The sequence below is a fragment of the Mytilus trossulus genome, chromosome 2 (assembly GCF_036588685.1).
Source record: "Mytilus trossulus isolate FHL-02 chromosome 2, PNRI_Mtr1.1.1.hap1, whole genome shotgun sequence".
NCBI classification, from domain to species: domain Eukaryota; kingdom Metazoa; phylum Mollusca; class Bivalvia; order Mytilida; family Mytilidae; genus Mytilus; species Mytilus trossulus.
The window spans coordinates 17,382,354-17,399,788 of record NC_086374.1 but is presented as its reverse complement, the minus strand read 5'-3'; the positions used below and the strand labels follow the sequence as shown (position 1 = coordinate 17,399,788).

At 31.4% G+C, this 17,435-nt stretch overlaps 1 protein-coding gene across 1 annotated transcript; it reads right to left on the bottom strand.

The window, feature by feature from the left end:
• Positions 1-53: 53 nt before the first annotated feature.
• Positions 54-16,917, bottom strand: LOC134704947 (uncharacterized). Its single transcript, XM_063563732.1, has 15 exons — positions 16,451-16,917; positions 13,277-13,382; positions 11,420-11,513; positions 10,051-10,153; positions 9,463-9,545; positions 8,635-8,729; positions 7,131-7,154; positions 6,625-6,679; positions 6,125-6,222; positions 5,250-5,279; positions 4,795-4,901; positions 4,367-4,432; positions 3,072-3,118; positions 2,324-2,475; positions 54-868 (listed from the first exon to the last, which is right to left on the bottom strand). The coding sequence occupies exons 2-15, from the start codon at positions 13,296-13,298 to the stop codon at positions 639-641; spliced, it is 1,206 nt and encodes a 401-aa protein (XP_063419802.1). The 5' UTR covers positions 13,299-13,382; positions 16,451-16,917; the 3' UTR covers positions 54-638.
• Between the last annotated feature and the right edge of the window lie 518 nt (positions 16,918-17,435).

Below are 17,435 nucleotides of genomic sequence, written 5' to 3'. Positions count from 1 at the left end.
ATACACCAGTTTATATAAAGAAGTATTACACAAAAAAAAAATGTCAACTTGACTATCAAAATATATGTCTTTTATCGTTTCTTTATAGATTCGGAAATCTTCTCGGGAATCCAATCAGAATCTAAGGTCACAATCTAGTATGATGTTGTTCGTAGAGTACACATTTCAATCCAACTGCTGAGAATATTAATGTTATTCGATGTCTATGTCTGAATTTTAACTTTATTGTCTGTATATAAATAGTTGTCACTGGAAAACTGATAAACGGAAGTTTCTAGAAGTTTTAAAAAGTTTAAATAACGCATCTTTTATTATTGCTACTTTAGCAAATGCAATGTGTGATACTAATAACATAAGATGTTTAATTCGTTTCTCGTCAACATTCTGGAATGATTGTTCCAGTAATTTCTAAATTGCACAGTAATAAGATTATTTTGTAAACAACTATCAGGCCACACAAAACAAAATAGGCCAACATGAATAAATATAATTATTACAATATCATAACATAAGAATATCCTTGAATGACTTTAATTCCCACAGTTGAGTCAATTCATTTTGAGAAGTTTTAGAAATCTTCAATCAATTTATTACAATTATAAGAGGTGGGCATCAACAATGGGTGCTAATTTAAGATTTTAATTATCAAATAAAGGTTCTAAAGTTAATTTTAGAGAAAGATACAGATTGTTTGCCTCTGCAGCTGAAGATGGCACTCTCGTTATGTTATTAGTATCACACATTGCGTTTGCTAAAGTAGCAAAGTCTGAATCGATTTCATTGTCCCATGCACAGTTTTGTTTGAGAAAACGGAACTCTTCACCATCCACTTGCACGACATGTGCGTAATCTCTACACTGTGGATTATCTGTAAAAAGAGCCACCAGCAGAAATTATACTTTATCCTAATTTCTTAAGTGTCTAACCGAAAAAATACCTTTTAATGCTGTCACATTCCATTTGATAAAGTCTATTAATCTAAGTTTACATTGACATTAAAAAACACCTCATATTGTTTCGAATATATAAATTCAGTTTATTCTTATTTCGTTAGCTTAACAATTGTTTTGCCAGTTTTATGGTGTGAATTGACAAATAGATATTAGTATAAGAGTAACATTTTAATACATAGGAATTTGACTACATATGAAAACGAAGAACTGCATGGTCTCCAGTATCCGATTCTGGACAATTAACATACAACGATTTTAAGTACATTGTACTTCTCGTCCAATTTCTATAAAAGTTATTCCATGATTTTTTCTCGAGTATTTGCTGATAAATTTTGTCTACAGAATACATCAACTAGAGTTGTATTTAGATATAATATCAGCACAAATTCGAATAGTAAGAATGACAACCACTAATTGACTGATGGTATATCATAAATGTTCACTTATTAAATAAATGTACTTATCAAAGTCGTGCATAATCGAACATGTAAAATGTTATTTGTTCATAGTTAACACGTGTTTGGTTAATTATACTAGCCTAGGTCGGTTAGAATGGGATATTGAGTTTATGCACGAGTGACCTCGTGTGGTTTAAAGTCATTGTCGATATTAAGAATTGAACGATGGACGTGAATTTTTCTTGCTACCTGGTTGGAAGATATTACGAGACGTGAATAATCAAAGTTTATTGGTTTTTTAGGACAATCCAAACGTAGTAAATGTCCTTCAATCCCGTAGAGTATCGGATTTTTCCATCTTTTTTAGCAGTTAGATTTTGCCTGTGCATTAATCATTCATGATATTGGTACATAGGTGACTTTTATCTATAAATAGTCGAATCTTCTGGAGTTTCGTAAAGAACAACGTTAAACGATATATACTACTTCATGACCTCATGTGTGTGGTAAAATTTGTTGATTGATGCACGTGGCTTTTCTAGTAAATGATTTAATCTACAAAGCGAGAGCACTTTCCATTTTCATCAGTTAAGAGTCGACTAGCCCTTTTTGAAAGGCTAATGCTTGTTCGACCCATTGCAGTCAGAATGTACAGTAGCATTTTGCCAAATAAATAATATTATTAATCATTTTATTTATTTTCAGATTTGTGGACCACAAGTAAGGGGAAACTGCTTATGTAATAGCTGTGTATTTATATGAACTTTTAACGATATTTAAAAGTATACTTATATTTACAATAAAATGTTCGCTTTTTCTGCAAGTGGCGTCTCCCATGTAAGAGTTTGTGGTTATTTGATAATTATTTTATGCTCGTTTGAGTTAAAGAATTAGAATTTAGATGCTTGAATTCCGAGTAATTTATAATCTTTTCTTTTGAACATTTGAATCATTGAAAATTCAGTATCTTACGTAATAGCTCAGGATTATGATAAAGAAGATCTGGAATTCCAGTAACCACATCTCCCAAAGTCTGTCTTCGTATCCTGTGGTGGTTCCAGGAATGTTTAACCTCTTCTAATTCCGTTCTTATCAAACTAAGGTAGCAGAACTGCACTAGACATCTATAAAAATATGATAAAAAAATAATCAGCATTCAAATGTACCATGAATGCATATACCGAGTTACCGGATCTTTATGGATTTATAGTACTTAGAAGAACCATATTTTGTGTCGTTTACAATGCATAGAAAGTTGGACATATGCTTACAAATATATTATCAAAAACTGCATCAGTGTATTTTTGTCACGACTGCTTTGAACTAGTTACAACAAAATTAAAGGCAAAGTTTGGCAACTCATGTGAACTTTCATATGGTTCAAGACATCAAGTGGAATCCAAAATTAGACAAGGTGCAATTTATCAACAATTGCTATCATTTTTCATTTTTTAAGGCCCATCTAGAGCCCGTCTGCGAGTGCGGGTTTTCTCGCTGTGTTGGCGGTTCATTGGTGGTTGTTGGCTGTTGTCTGCTCATTTGTCGGGTTGTTGTCAATTCGCAATTACAAATGCCTTCACGTCATGTATACATTTGAGGGACAATTTGTTTTCGAGTATCTACACTATCTTCATTTTTAAAAGGTGCACCTCGACATTTTCTTTTAAATTGAATTTATATTTGTTAATGAATTTAGGCTTCTCAGACTTTTTATACGTACTTGTGTAGCTTACTTCCTACCACAAAATTTCCTTCCGCCTGAAGTTTCTGCAAAAACAAGAAATGGGTGGAAAAATCAAGGTTAACTATATTCATCATGATTTCTAACGAAAGTATGCATATCTCATAATATGTTTGCGCTAAACTACTTCCTGGTTCCTTATCGGAACAAAAAATAACACTACCCTTACACCTACTCATTTTCATTTCGCCCACTATTAAATTTTTTTATCTCAGACATGAACCAACGACAGCGACTAAACCACATGCCATTTGATTATGACAGGATCATTAAAAACGTGGCGGTTATTTTTGATCATTGACTTCTTCATTTCACTCCTCCGCAAAATAAGATATTGTAGAAAAATAATATACAGCTGCACCACGAGCGCATGATACGCCCGTCGTCTTATGAAAAAAATACCATAATAAATGTTTTTGGAATAACACAGATGTTGAACAGGAAGTCATGCAAAGTATATCCTGACTCATTCCTTTATTCCTCTTATATTAAGAGATCAGTAGAAAGCTTAATTAAGAGACAGAAGGGAAAAAATAAAAAATAAACTTAACCAAAAAGCTCAATAAAAATACAATAACTAAATTAAAATAAAGAATCGTCACAAGGTATACAGATCTTTAGATTCATATAAGTCACAAGTGTGTGAAGTTTTATGCAATGATCTTAAATAGTTTCTGAGATACAATGCGACATATATTATGAAACCTCCTCCCTTTTTAAATAAAAAAAAAAACTCAACATTTTGAATCATCACTAAAAAGAATATAGATCTTTAGATTAATTTAACTAAGAAGCGTGTCAAGTTTTAACGCCGGACAGTTGTATACCATAAAACGTCCCGTCAAAAATGTTGACAGGCTTATAAAAACCGAACACAGTATAGGGTTGTGCATTCGCTACAAGATCGCCTTTAACATGTTCACCATACAATAGCCTTAAATGATAGTTTTTACCATACACAAGTCGATAAGAAACGGTAAGCTTACACATATAAAGGATAGGAGTCACAGTCGAGAATTAGTCAATGGTTTTTACTCGAGTATGCTCAATGAATGTGCGTAATTTTTTTTAGGAATGGCATATATCTTTTAGAATATGCAAATATGTCTGCAGCTTATTTCATACTAGTCCCATATTAAAGATATAGCTAAACTAAGAGTGATCTTAAGGAAATCTTTATCTTTTCGAAGAGAGTTCGGTTCTGGTAAACACTGATAAAATTATCTTCACTTACGTATTTGCCAATTTGTTTTAAATGATTGAACTATATTTACCTTGAAATGGTTTATCCATCGGTCTGTGCATTTTGATCTTAGAGTTCCCCACCATCTTTCAATTCTCTAAATTAGACGTGTTAATAATTATTGTCTTAATATTAAAATCGAGCATGTAGTGAGTTTAAGAATTATGCTTACTTCTGAAATTCTTTTGTTCAGGCGGGAGTAATTATCAAACGTCAAACCGGCGGTATGGTTTTCTTTCCCCGGTTAGATTCTTTTTAGTAATTCGACACTATCAGTCAAATATAGTTTTTCAAATTTAACATTTAAGAGGTATGCAGAAAATTTGTATTCAGAATAAAATTACATACCCCCTAATCACCACCACCAGTTAAATGGTCGTTCCCTAAGATTTAATGCGATTTTGCATGCTAATAAATTTACAAAAAGTGTAACCAGTCTGACAGAGGACAAACACTTACTTGGTTGTGTGTTGATTTTCCATACACAAACGAGTTGTCCGCCATGGAATCATTATTGTTTTCTCTGAGCATATTCTGCATAGCAGCAACTGTCACATTTTCAGTGCCTGTGTCAATACATTGTAGTTTTATTTTGTTTAATATTAACTCAATGTAGAATCCGGTTTTATACTAGTAAAACAAATCACATATATAATTAAATGAATAAATACGAAATCAAGCAATTATGTAGGAAAGAGTATTTTTTTGCTCGTAAAGCTAGATCCTTTCCACATGATACTTCTTTCTAGAATATTTTAGTACCGTAATAAAAGTGTTTTTATCCATTTTGTTTTGAATTCATAATAAAAATAACAATTGTATGTCGATAAATTATTTGACGCATTAAACTTAGTAAGAAAAAACAAAAACTATTTTGGAAGTTGCCTGAATGGCTACTAGACAACACAAATTACCTGCATCTGCACGTACAATATGTGGACAAGCTGGAAAAAAAAATGCTTACAATTACAATGTTGAATTTAGAAATGAGCTTCATAATATTAGATGTGTTTTAATCATCTCTAATGAGGGAAATAGCATGGGTATACTCATAAAAGAGGGGTGATGGTAAATAAATCTTGCCATCAAAACTTATACGGTTGCTCATTTTTGAAATAGGTAGGTCCGAAGTACCAACGGTGTACCTTGTAAGCCGAAATTTTATTTTAAAAGTTATTTTTCAGAGCACCTCTATACCACCTTATTTGTGAAAATCTAGACACTGATTATAAATATCAATTTAGTACGTTCATTCTCTATCAACTGTCTATATCTTGCTTAATAAGGGAAATTTGAAGCACACAGATTATTTCTCTTGTGTGTAAAATACAAGTAATTGAAAACATGGAACAGACGGTATGCTGATTTTAAAGACTATCTTATGACCATAACCAATCAGACATCATGGTATTGATACTTATCAGCCATTAAATAGCAAAAGCAACACTTAACGTAATGCATTACCCCACGTGTTGACTAGATTGTTTATAACTTCACCTAGACTGGTTAACAGTTTAAAATAAACAACCAGTAAAAATAAAATGTCACCTTCACGATTTTTTTACTCCATATGACATGGTTACTTTTCTCAATGGCAATCCGGATATTTATTTACATAATTAGATACAGATTATAAATAAAAGTATGAACATTAAATTCCGAATGTAATATTTATCATATATCGTTAATATCATTGAAAACTATGTAAAATTATTACCGACTACAACATAAAGCATTTCGGTATAAACAACAGTAACATCTAGAGATCAAGATATTTACAAATACAAACCTGACCGTTCTTCAACACTCTGCAGAAAACATGCAGCTATTTGCTTTGGTTGCTTGTTGGTTACACCAGCTTTAAGCCAAATCATGTATCGTGAAAAACTGAAAGGAGTATAGAATTTGAACAATATGACATGAAGAAGAGTTTCATTGTCCAGTCGCTCTGAGGTTTATTTTCTAATATTTATATTATGTAGGAACATTATTTTGATATGTCAAATTATCTGTAGGCGTACTTTTTTGCACAAACTTAGTAAATGTACAGTTTTAATAAACAAATTGAATGTTTTGCAGTTTAAATTATTTAATATTTTTCTGCAATTTTAGTACATTTACCATTATTCATAAGGGATAAAACAACCAATTGTATAACTGTACATCCAAACTTTTCATCAAACAATCAAAATCTTGCAAATGAACATGTGTTACATTTGAATATTTTAAAAAGACATGTGTCAACTGCTATTCATACAAACACATAGGTAAAACTATTATCACACATACCCATCAATGCATCCAGTGATACATATTCCAAATGGTGACAATTTATCGTATTGGTCTGAAAATGTTAATTAAAAATAAGGATTCTACAAAGCATTTTGTAAAATTTCACATACAAATTAATTCTAGTATTCATGCAGTGTCAATATCTTATAATTTCCGGAACAAAATATAAAGACTTTGCACAAGACATAATACAAATGAATATCTTGCATCTCAAAATGCAGGAAACAAATGTGTACGAAGTGAAAATCATATCCTGACGGCAATATGAAGTAAGTATTAGATGTTGATTAAACTAAGAATTAAATACGGGAAAATCTATCCCGCTCCACCCGCCGAACACCAAACAATCGTCCCAAACAGGAAACAGTCAATAAGTATGATTGTTATTGACATTTATAAATAATCATTTGTCTCACTGAACGCTTGTTCATAGTGTGTCTGTCTTTTTGTTTGTGTGTAAGATTATGTAAGTTGGAACATTATGCAACATATTAGAAACATACCTAAATGCCAGATCCAATTGGGTCCTAAAATATTTGATATCATATGTAAATATAAAGTGATTCAATTTCAAGGTTTAACCCATCTTCGCTAGCCAAGGGTTATGATCCACTCTCGCTCTCTTCACGCGGGAGTGGATCGTAACCCTTGGCTAGCGAAGATGGGTTTAACCACAGTCGCTTGAATTTTAGTGATAATATTATATGTATAACAAAAATACTGTTTTATGCCAAGATATGTATCATTAAAGTTCAAGCGAATGTAGTTTAACTAACAATCTTAGCAAAAGTCCAGGCGAAATTTTATGTAAAAAAACAGATTTTTTTCTCACAATATGCGTCTTTTTAAGTATCTGTAGATAAATGCGATTTTCAACAGCGCCAATGCATGTAAAACAAATGATCCTTTATTGAGCAAGCTCACATACCAACCTGGCAAATTACATTTTTGCTCATTTTTACAAGTACAGTAGGTGAAAAAATAAAATTCACAAAAACATCTATGAATAGTTATTAGTTATGCATTTTAAGAAAAAAAAATGTTTATTCATTATTTTTTTATTATATATTAAATCGAATTCTATTATGATGAGAAATCTCGTAATTATAGCTTAAGATATACATGTAACCTACATGCATTTAAGAGCAAATATCTAAGAATCAACTGTATCATTTTTCCTTATTTCATCGAAAAATGATCGATTTAGTAAATATTTTTGTCAGAATTAAAAATTCTGAGTTCAAAAGTCTATCCTAAATTGAGGTAAATTATATGGTCGACCAAATACCGTTTCATCCCTAACTTCACTGAAGAGACATTTATTGTCGAAATCCGGATCTGGTGTACAAATATTTTGCACCTCATGTTTGTACATGGTATAACATATTTGCCGCAAGTGTATTGTTTTCTGTGTTGTTGCATCTTGCGATCAATTTATTTAGCAATCGCCAATGGCATTCAGCAGGGGTTTAGAACATGAGTTGTTCGACCAGTTAGTCAACTGCGTTTTGTTAAAATGTACCTTTTTTCTTTTTTTGGTCTTAAAGAAAAAATAGATTTACTAAAAGTATCACATATAAACCTAACATTTTAAGGATCCCCGACCATGAGGTCAATGTCAGTTAAATCTTGCCAGACAAACATGTAGACCTTACAATTATTCCTTACCGTACACCAAATATAGTTGACCTATTGATTAAAGTTCATTAAAACCAGACCGCAAAAACACAAACATATAGAATCATGAAAATGAGGTCAAGGTCAAATTATACCGGCTAGATCGACATGTACACTTTACAAGCATGGAATTGCCCATACACAGTGACATTCTGCTTAAAAATAGATCAAAAGACAAATTTCAGATACTTTAACAAAAAACTGTATCCTTTGAATAGCTTCCAAACATTTTCTTTAATAAAATTTTCAACGTTTTTTATTTAGACTCCACTCTCCAATCTAAATTAAAATTCATAATGATAATGCAGGATAGGAGACTGTATCAATTACCTTTGCTTATATAACAGCGTCGCTTTAACTTGTTACCCTTCCTGTTAGCAGTGCCAATGGGATCTAAGATTCTTACAATACTTCTGACAAGGCTCCTATATGTTTTTGATACAGAAGAAAAAAGAATCATCATTCTAAACGGACAAGCAAAACTTTACATAGAATGTAATGCAACTGTTCGTGAAACGTGTCCACTTAATATGCTTAATGTGAACTATATAAGATAACTATACTGTTTTTAATTGTTATTTGGATGGAGAGTTGTCTCATTGGCACTCACACCACATCTTCCTATATCTATATATACTAGTATATATCATTTGTTTAATTATACGTTTTGTTTGAGTTCCTCCAAGATGCATGGTGTAATGTGGAATGGCAATGTCTGTTTGAAAAGTGATTTTTGTTTGTTTGATAAAATATACAACCCTACTTCTCACATTCATATGACTCATTCAACAAGTCAAGTTGTCGCTTATGCATTAGAAAAATAGTGATCTACGTTTGTTTTCATGATTGCTAAAACGTGAAACTCGTTTTTCCCTTTGAACTTCGCTTTCTTTTTGGTTATGAAAAATATAACTTATTCTATTCCTAAGCAACGAGAAAAGTAAATCATAACCTCAATTTAGTCAAATGAGAGATTTATCGCAAGTCAACAAAAGCAAAATGTGATAACTACACAACCGTCTTGTGCGTCTCATGTTTAATATCAATGTATTGCCAATGATGTGCGATGATAACTAAAAGAACAAACTACGAATATACGAATATTTCAATCATAAACACTCAAATAGAAAAATAGTAAACGAAGTAGTCTAAGATTACCGTCTGACAACAAAGCCATAATTGACTTTCAAACGATGATGCATGTCTGCAATGCTGATATCCTCTTTCAAACCCATTTCCCTCTGCAATTTAAACAAATAATAACATAATTAAATATCAGTGAGATAATACGTGTGTAAGCTAAATTTTGTTATCAAACTATACAAAATAATGCCCCGCACTACACCCTATATTATAACAAAGTCAATTTAAGACTTTCTTTGTCTGAAAGACACAATTGATGTCCTGTAGATGGAAAGTGCAATTCTAAAATAACTTTAACATTTAACCGCTTGTACCACCAAAATTACAAAGTTCAATTCACTCCTTAAAGAGCAAATATTTATAAAAAATCAAATCTCTGACGACACGCACACCTTCAACATGTGTTCAAACAGTCAACAAAGTGAAAACGTCCTAGCAGTTTTTATAAGGCTTTTTTTTTAAATTTGCACAACATTTTAAGACATGCGTACTGAATTTTTCAATTGGGAAAACAGTATTTCAGATTGACCCATCAAGTTAAAATGTCGATTGCGGAATCACAATACTGCAACTCTTATCTAAAACAAAATCTTACAGGCATACCTCAATAGTAGATAACACAATATCAAAATCTGTCAACTTTGAAACTCCTCTTCTATTGTTAAGTCCTAACCTTGGTAACACCTTTCTTTTCAGATATTCATATCTTGAAAATAAAGAAAGCCTTACACAATCAATAAGTACAACTCTTATGAAGCATTTCAGGTTTTTTTTTCTTTCTTTGACTTATAAGTGTCTTTGCAAAAGCAATCAAGTTTATAACCCAGGTCGGAATATTAGAATTTATCATTTGTGCTATTGAAACGGTTTAAAATCATGTGCAAAACATTTTAGAATTGAATGCTTCTTTTTGTAATTTTATTGGGGTGTAAAAGCGTTGACCGAAGTACATTTTGTATGAAGCGAGGAAGCGGTCAACGCTTTTACAACCCTATAAAGTTACAAAAAGAAGCATTCAATACTTATAATTACATTTTTTAGCTACATGTAGGATCATGAAAACACGATTTTTATCCAGTTTTATTTAATTCACCTGTGCACTTTATTGTGGGACCTCGTGTCATCATGCATGATAAATGTTATTGTCTTATGCAATTGTTTACGGAATAACATGTGATGTGCTGTTAGCCAATCAGAATAACGTATTATAATGAAACATACATCTAATGTAATTATTCGAAAAAAAATCGAAATATTCAGGTTCATACTTATTAATAAAAGAGAAATGAGATCTATACATTCTTTTTGGGGAGAAAAGTTTCAATTACTGTTCAGAGTGTTTCTCTGGTGTTTTTTTTTTGTATTTACGTTAGACTATTTGTAAAACAACCACGTGTATCATTTAATTGATGAATGAATTAGGATCGATCGTACTCATAACTTACTCTGAAAGATGACATTGAAAGAACACTATTGGTAAGGTGCAGTATAAGTTAACATTTTAGTGAATAATGATGGGGAAACAAAGCCTAATAATAGTATATAATATTGTCATCTTGGAAACAACAAACTGTTGTTACACATATCTTGGTTACACTGACTAAGATAACCAGTATGATTGCTTATAAAGCATGTGTTTTAGCAGGCACATCTCTTCGACAATTTAAAAGAAAAACGGAAAACAAAAGTCACTATCATTTTGCTGGGGGTAAAAGACAAAAATACAGTGCATTGAAGAAAAAATACTATTTTGTTTAATTTTTTGAAAACTTTTTTTACTACAAAATCGACTATACTACTCATATTATTATTTTCTGTCATGGACATGTACACATATTGCTTCACATAGTTGAATAATGTTTTTGATTCGCGAATATTAATGGTTTAGTTGCGTCCGGGTGTTATTTCCAACGGATGCCTAACCAATCAGATAGCAAGATTGTAGCTTCTAAAAAATAATAATGTTACCTACTTCATAGGAACAGCATGTCGCTGGTTTAAAAGATGACAAATTATTGTGTGTGTATATCCGATTCTATGGTAATGTCGTATAACTGCTTCAATATCTAAAATAAAAATTAAAAAAAAAAAGATATGACATGATGTATGCTAGCACGACATATATTTCGAAATGTAGTTATCATTATCCTAGATATATATATATATGTGATTTAGTGTAAATGTAATTTAATGACAAACTATTTTTGTTATTTATGTGCGTTACATGGTCTTCTATGCAAAGTTATCCAATTCAGGGTGTTACCACCTCTCGTTTTTGAAATTTTTTCCAGCTTTTCAGAATCCTGTGATTTTATCATAATGTTGCCATCAAAATAATGTGTCCGCTAACCCCAACTTTTCTTTTCATAATTTCGTTACATATAGTTTAAAAAGCCATATTTGAAATTCTTGATGTTTTCAATAGTTATTGCAACAACAAGAAACGGCCGATGTTAAAGGTATGAAAAATCTAAAGGGAAACATCTTCCGCCAGATTTTCAATTGCTTATATAGGTTAGAGGCAATAAGTGAAATAAGACTTTTAAAAGTTTGTACTAGACAATAAGCTAACGCCTACGTAGGCATTACTTGAAGTAATTAAGATTGTTTCCTGAAATCTGATGATGAATGTTCAACCTATTTCCGAACATAATTTTAAGCAATAAGTGAACTGTAGTATCTATGTATATTCGGTGATATATTCTTGATATAAAGTAGTTATATACATATACCAAAGATCTTTAAGTTTTAGTATTTTTCGTATTCAAAACAGAAATCAATACGTTTTATGAAATTACAAAAAGATAAAACCAGTGCAAATAGTTGGGATTAAATAGTTGACACAACGAGTCACCACGTAGTTTTCTGACACAGAATGAATGTGGTCTTAAAAAAATTAAAATTAAAATTCGACATTTACCTATTATGATCCATTATCCAAAATCTAAATACATGGTTAGATTTAGCATATCATAGAATCCAAAGAATTCAATTTTTGATAAAATCAAATAATATTTATTTTAGACCCTTTATACATCAATGTGGACCAATTTGATAATCTGGGCAAAATATTTAAAATCTAAATACATTGTTAGATTCAGCATATTGAAGAACCCCATATATTAATTTTTTGTTGAAATCAAACAAAGTTTAATTTTGGACCCCGATCTGGACCAACTTGAAAACTCGGCCCATAATAAAAAATCAAAGTACATGTTTAGATTCAGCATATCACAGAACCCCAAGAATTCTTTTTTTTGTGGATAAAACTAAGTTTAATTTTGGACCCTTTAGACCTTAATGTTAACCAATTGGAAAACAGGACCAAATATTAAGAATCTAAATACACGGTTAGATTCGGCATATCAAAGAACCCCAACGATTCATGTTTTGATGAAATCAAACAAATTTTAATTGTTTTTTGGACTCTTTTGGCCTCTTATTCCTACAATGTAAATCGTTGGGACCAAAAATCCCAAAATCAATCCCAACCTTCCTATTGTGGTTATAAACGTTGTGTGAAATTTCATAGACTTCTATTGACTTATACTATAAAGATATGGTGCAAAAAACAAGAAAAAATGCTTATTTGGGACTTTTTTTGCCCCTTATTCCTAAACTGTTGGGACCAAAACTCCCTAAATGAATCCCAAGCTCTCTTTTGTGGTTATAAAATTTATGTTAATATTTGAGTTAGACTCGTGACCACGTTTACTAGTGGCAGGTACTTTTCTACCTGCTTTTCGATGAGGCCACATCAAAGAAGAAGTGTATGAAATAAACGAAAACAGCAAAGGACACAGTCGAAAATTATTTCTTAATTCTTTACCTTCAGTGACGATCCGTGCCATAGTGTATGACAAAGTAGAGCACCAATGTGTCCCGTCTTTCTCAAAAACCGGAATCGTTAAAGGAGTACTTTAAATGACTTAAATCTGGAAAAAAGTATAACGTTCTTAAACTATTGAAAAATGCAATTTGAAGAATATTTATTTGTTGTAAAAAAAATTCCTTTAAGTATCGACTCATGGTGTTTATACTAATCCTACTATCCTTTAGTTTATTGAATGTTATTTGCATTATTATACCTCATCGTTAAATTATGTTGTGTGTGTGTGTGTGTGTATTTTCTGTACTGTTTTTATACAGATTTCTCCAGAAAGCACAAGCATGTTAAGTTTATAAATATAAGCCCATTGATTCATACCACATTGTCAGCTCCACAATGACACATGTTAAACAATCCAAACGAAAAAAACAACTGCATAAATTATGTACAAAGTAATTAAACACAGCCACAAAATACAACCAGTGAAAAACAGGGGCCGTGTCAACGAAGCTGTCCTAGGACAAAGACATGTCTTAGGATGGTCTTAGAACACGTCTTAGTCCTAAGTCGGGTTAACGAAAGTCTCCTAAAATAAGATACGTCCTAAATTTGGTCCAAAAGTTAGGATATACAATTAGGTGTCTTAGGATAGTCCTAAAGATTACATAGTCCTTAAACGTTAATAAAAACAACAAATATGGCATAAACTCAATACTAAAAATACTAATACAATATTAAACTATCATTAGATAAAATTAATAAAAAAAAATCGTTTAATGTTTGTTAAGGATTATGTACCCTTGTGTTGCTTCAATGCTAAACATATTGAAATTTTATAGAAAATCCACAGCCTTTATCCTTGTTCTATCATATTTGGCAATTTGATGACCAATAGATATAGGATTATTGCATGCAGTGCTAGCATTGATTTCCTTAAAACAAGTTTATTAATGTAGTTATTGGTTAAAACAAATACAAATATGGACCAAATCAAGTACACCTTTTAGGGTGCCGGCCGGCTCGACTTTAGTTACTCTGCACCAGGTATTTTGGAATTTACAGGTTGGATAGAACTTTTTGTAAAAAATAAACACTAGCACATCATAGAAAAGCAAGGGAGTAATCTATATTTCAAATTTTATAACAAAAATCTCTTAATTAAAGGCTGTGGATTTTCTATAAAAATCTTGGTTTATTTGCCACAAAGTACTCTTTTTCTATTAAATGCAATGCAACAGTAAGTAATAATGCTTTGCATCAAGTTTCCCCCTAGTATAAATTATGTTCAAAATGGTCTGTCTCTATTATTCATTTTATCTGTAGTTTTGATACAATTGATGTTTGAAAAATTCGTACAAAAATTGCTGCAGAAGGGTACATAAACCTTAAAGATTTAATTGTATTATAATATGTTTTCCCGTGCTGCCTTTTTTGAATCCTTTAAACAATACTATCAGCATGAGCAACATATTTCAAAAAAATCAAATATGGGAAAAAGTTTACTTCTTTTTTTACCTAATTCTGATTCGATACATGTAATGAAATCGAGTGGACCTAAGGAAAAAACTAGTTTATGTACTAAAATTGCAGCACGAATATCACAAAGTTTTGTGACCATTTACTTTTGTTTTCGTATTAAATTCATTTATACCTTTTATCGTATTTAATAACGTATTTATTAGTATTCCGTAAAAACTTTAACTTTTATTTTGCGTTAATTGTTTTCTATATAAGAGTCATCCTCCCTCTCTTTACATATAGGTTCTAAAATACAATTCAATCTATGTCATACAAATCTCTACATATATTTCCAATTAAATAAATGTGTTAGGATGGTCCTAGGACCATCGTAGTTAGGACGGTCCTAAGACAGCTTTGTTTTACATCCTAAGACATGTCTCAGACACGTCCTAAGAACATCCTAAATAATGTCCTAAGACCTATCTTAGGACTAGCCTGGGGTCCTGGCTAATCTTGGCGACGCGCAGCTAGATATCGGGCCGGGATACCAGGCTATCTTAGGACATATCCTAGGATACTTTCATTGACACGGCCCCTGGGGCCTGTTTATCGAAGCTCTCTTAGGATTAGGACGTGTCCTTAGACCAACTTAGGACACATCTTAGTCCTAAATGGGTTTATCAAACATGTCACAACTTAGGAAAATCCTAGGAATTGTCCTAACTTTAGGATACCAATGTAGGTGTCTTAAGATGGTCATAGGATGGTCCTAACTTTATGATACATTCGAATTTCGTCTTTTGTTCATTTTCACGCGTATTATTTTTAAAGCAGTAGTAAAAAAAGTTGAAATTCTCCGTAATGATATGAATAATGCACGAGATTTACATTTGAACTGTAAAAGAATGAAAATGTGACACTCCAAATTCAACTCACCCAAAAATATGTTATGATTTTTACGTATAATATATCTTGTTTACAGGTAGTTTGTTATTTTTTAATTTTTGTGTCATACAGTTTAAATGTACAATTATTTTACAAATAACATTTATTACCTTTAATTCAAAACTACATATTAGTTATTAGATTCTAATTAACCATATTTGAAATAAAATTATTGATAAAATACATGTATGATATCAAAATTATTTTTTTTCATATCCGGAATGTATTTTCTTTTCCACCAATACTTAAGACATCAGTTAGGACGTCCTAGCTAAGATATTCCCAAGATAGCTTCGATGTGCATGCTGAGACGTGTCGTAAGTCGGTCCTAACTTCATCCTAACTTCTGTCCTAAGAAATTCTTAGGACCGATCTTAGGACAGTTCCGATAAACAGGCCCCTGGTTCCTGACTTTTTTTTTTTAAATAATTAACTTTTTATAAACATATCTAGCGGAAATTGTCATTTAGTATCATGCACTTTCTTGTAGCTAAATCTTTGTGTCAAGAATAAAATAAATAAGACAATTCTAGCTCTATTCAGTTCAGCTTTGAACAATGAAATAGTTCATATTTAAATATCAATTAATTTATTATTGATTTTATTATCTACTGAATAAAGCATTTGACATAGTTATATTTTCAAGTAGGAATAATCATCGGAATATGCATCCATAAATTATCTGTTATACATTTAATCTGGAAATATTCAGCAATAGTTAAACTTAACCCTGTAATGGTTCCCATATTAGATATTTTTAACGCTTACCTTCTTCGAAGTTGACCGCAGTACTGTATTTACACGTATTTCTTATGAGTCTCTTTCTAAAATTTATTATTTTCTCGGATAAATTGCACAGGTGTCAATCAGTTTAAGTGCAGTCACTATCATTGATACACATACGTATTTTTTCACAGCCAGTCATGTGACTTTGTCATATGATAAGCATGTAAAGCTTAAATGCTTCCGACTGAAAAGATAAAATTAATTTGTATCCTCTTAAGAAACCATGATTGACAGTTATTTTCGTGGAAAATATAACAATTGCTAAACTTGTCGACTGGTTCTGCTACTAACTAAATGCATTATAAAACAGCAAAAGAAAAACAAACTCCGCACTAAAAAAAGAATATCTGAATTAATATGCATATGGAGCATGTTATCAAAATTGTACTGTCAATAAACCGTAAAAAATATCGATAAATATTCGTGTTTCATATCGTCGGGTTGCAGAAAAGGACCGCCCTCCCCCCACCAAAAAAAATAAATAAAAAAAATTAATAAAATAAGTCCCGTCTAAATTATTTGAGATTAATGAAATACTAAAAAAAAAATATTAGAGGTAAGAATAAAATGGTCAAATTCATAAATAATGAGAAGAAGAAAGGCGATTGAAATAAATAAAAATATTCATATAAAACATAGCTTGTGTTTTCCAGGTAGCTCAAGCAGTTTGGTAGAAATGATGCAATGGCGTATAATTTATATAATCGTACTGACAAGATCCGAATTGGTAAGGGAAAAACCTGCATATTACAAAATATATATATACGAAATAACCACAGTCAGTGCCGAGTCGGCAATAATTGCATAACACGGCCGCGACCATCACTGACTAATGTGTTAATCAAATTAATTACAATAGAGTCGGCACCAATCTTACACGGCCGCGAATGTGCTATGTAATTAAATAAAGTTATCAATGTCGGCATCTATCTCATCTTGCACGGTAGATTTTGTTAATGAAGTCAAT

Coding starts and splice junctions, on each gene's coding strand:
- LOC134704947 (XM_063563732.1), bottom strand. CDS start 13,298: ATGGCACGGATCGTCACTGAAG. Junction 8,730..9,462: donor TATGGCTTTGTTGTCAGACG/GTAATCTTAGAC, acceptor AAAAACATATAG/GAGCCTTGTCAGAAGTATTG. Junction 6,223..6,624: donor ATCACTGGATGCATTGATGG/GTATGTGTGATA, acceptor TACTCCTTTCAG/TTTTTCACGATACATGATTT.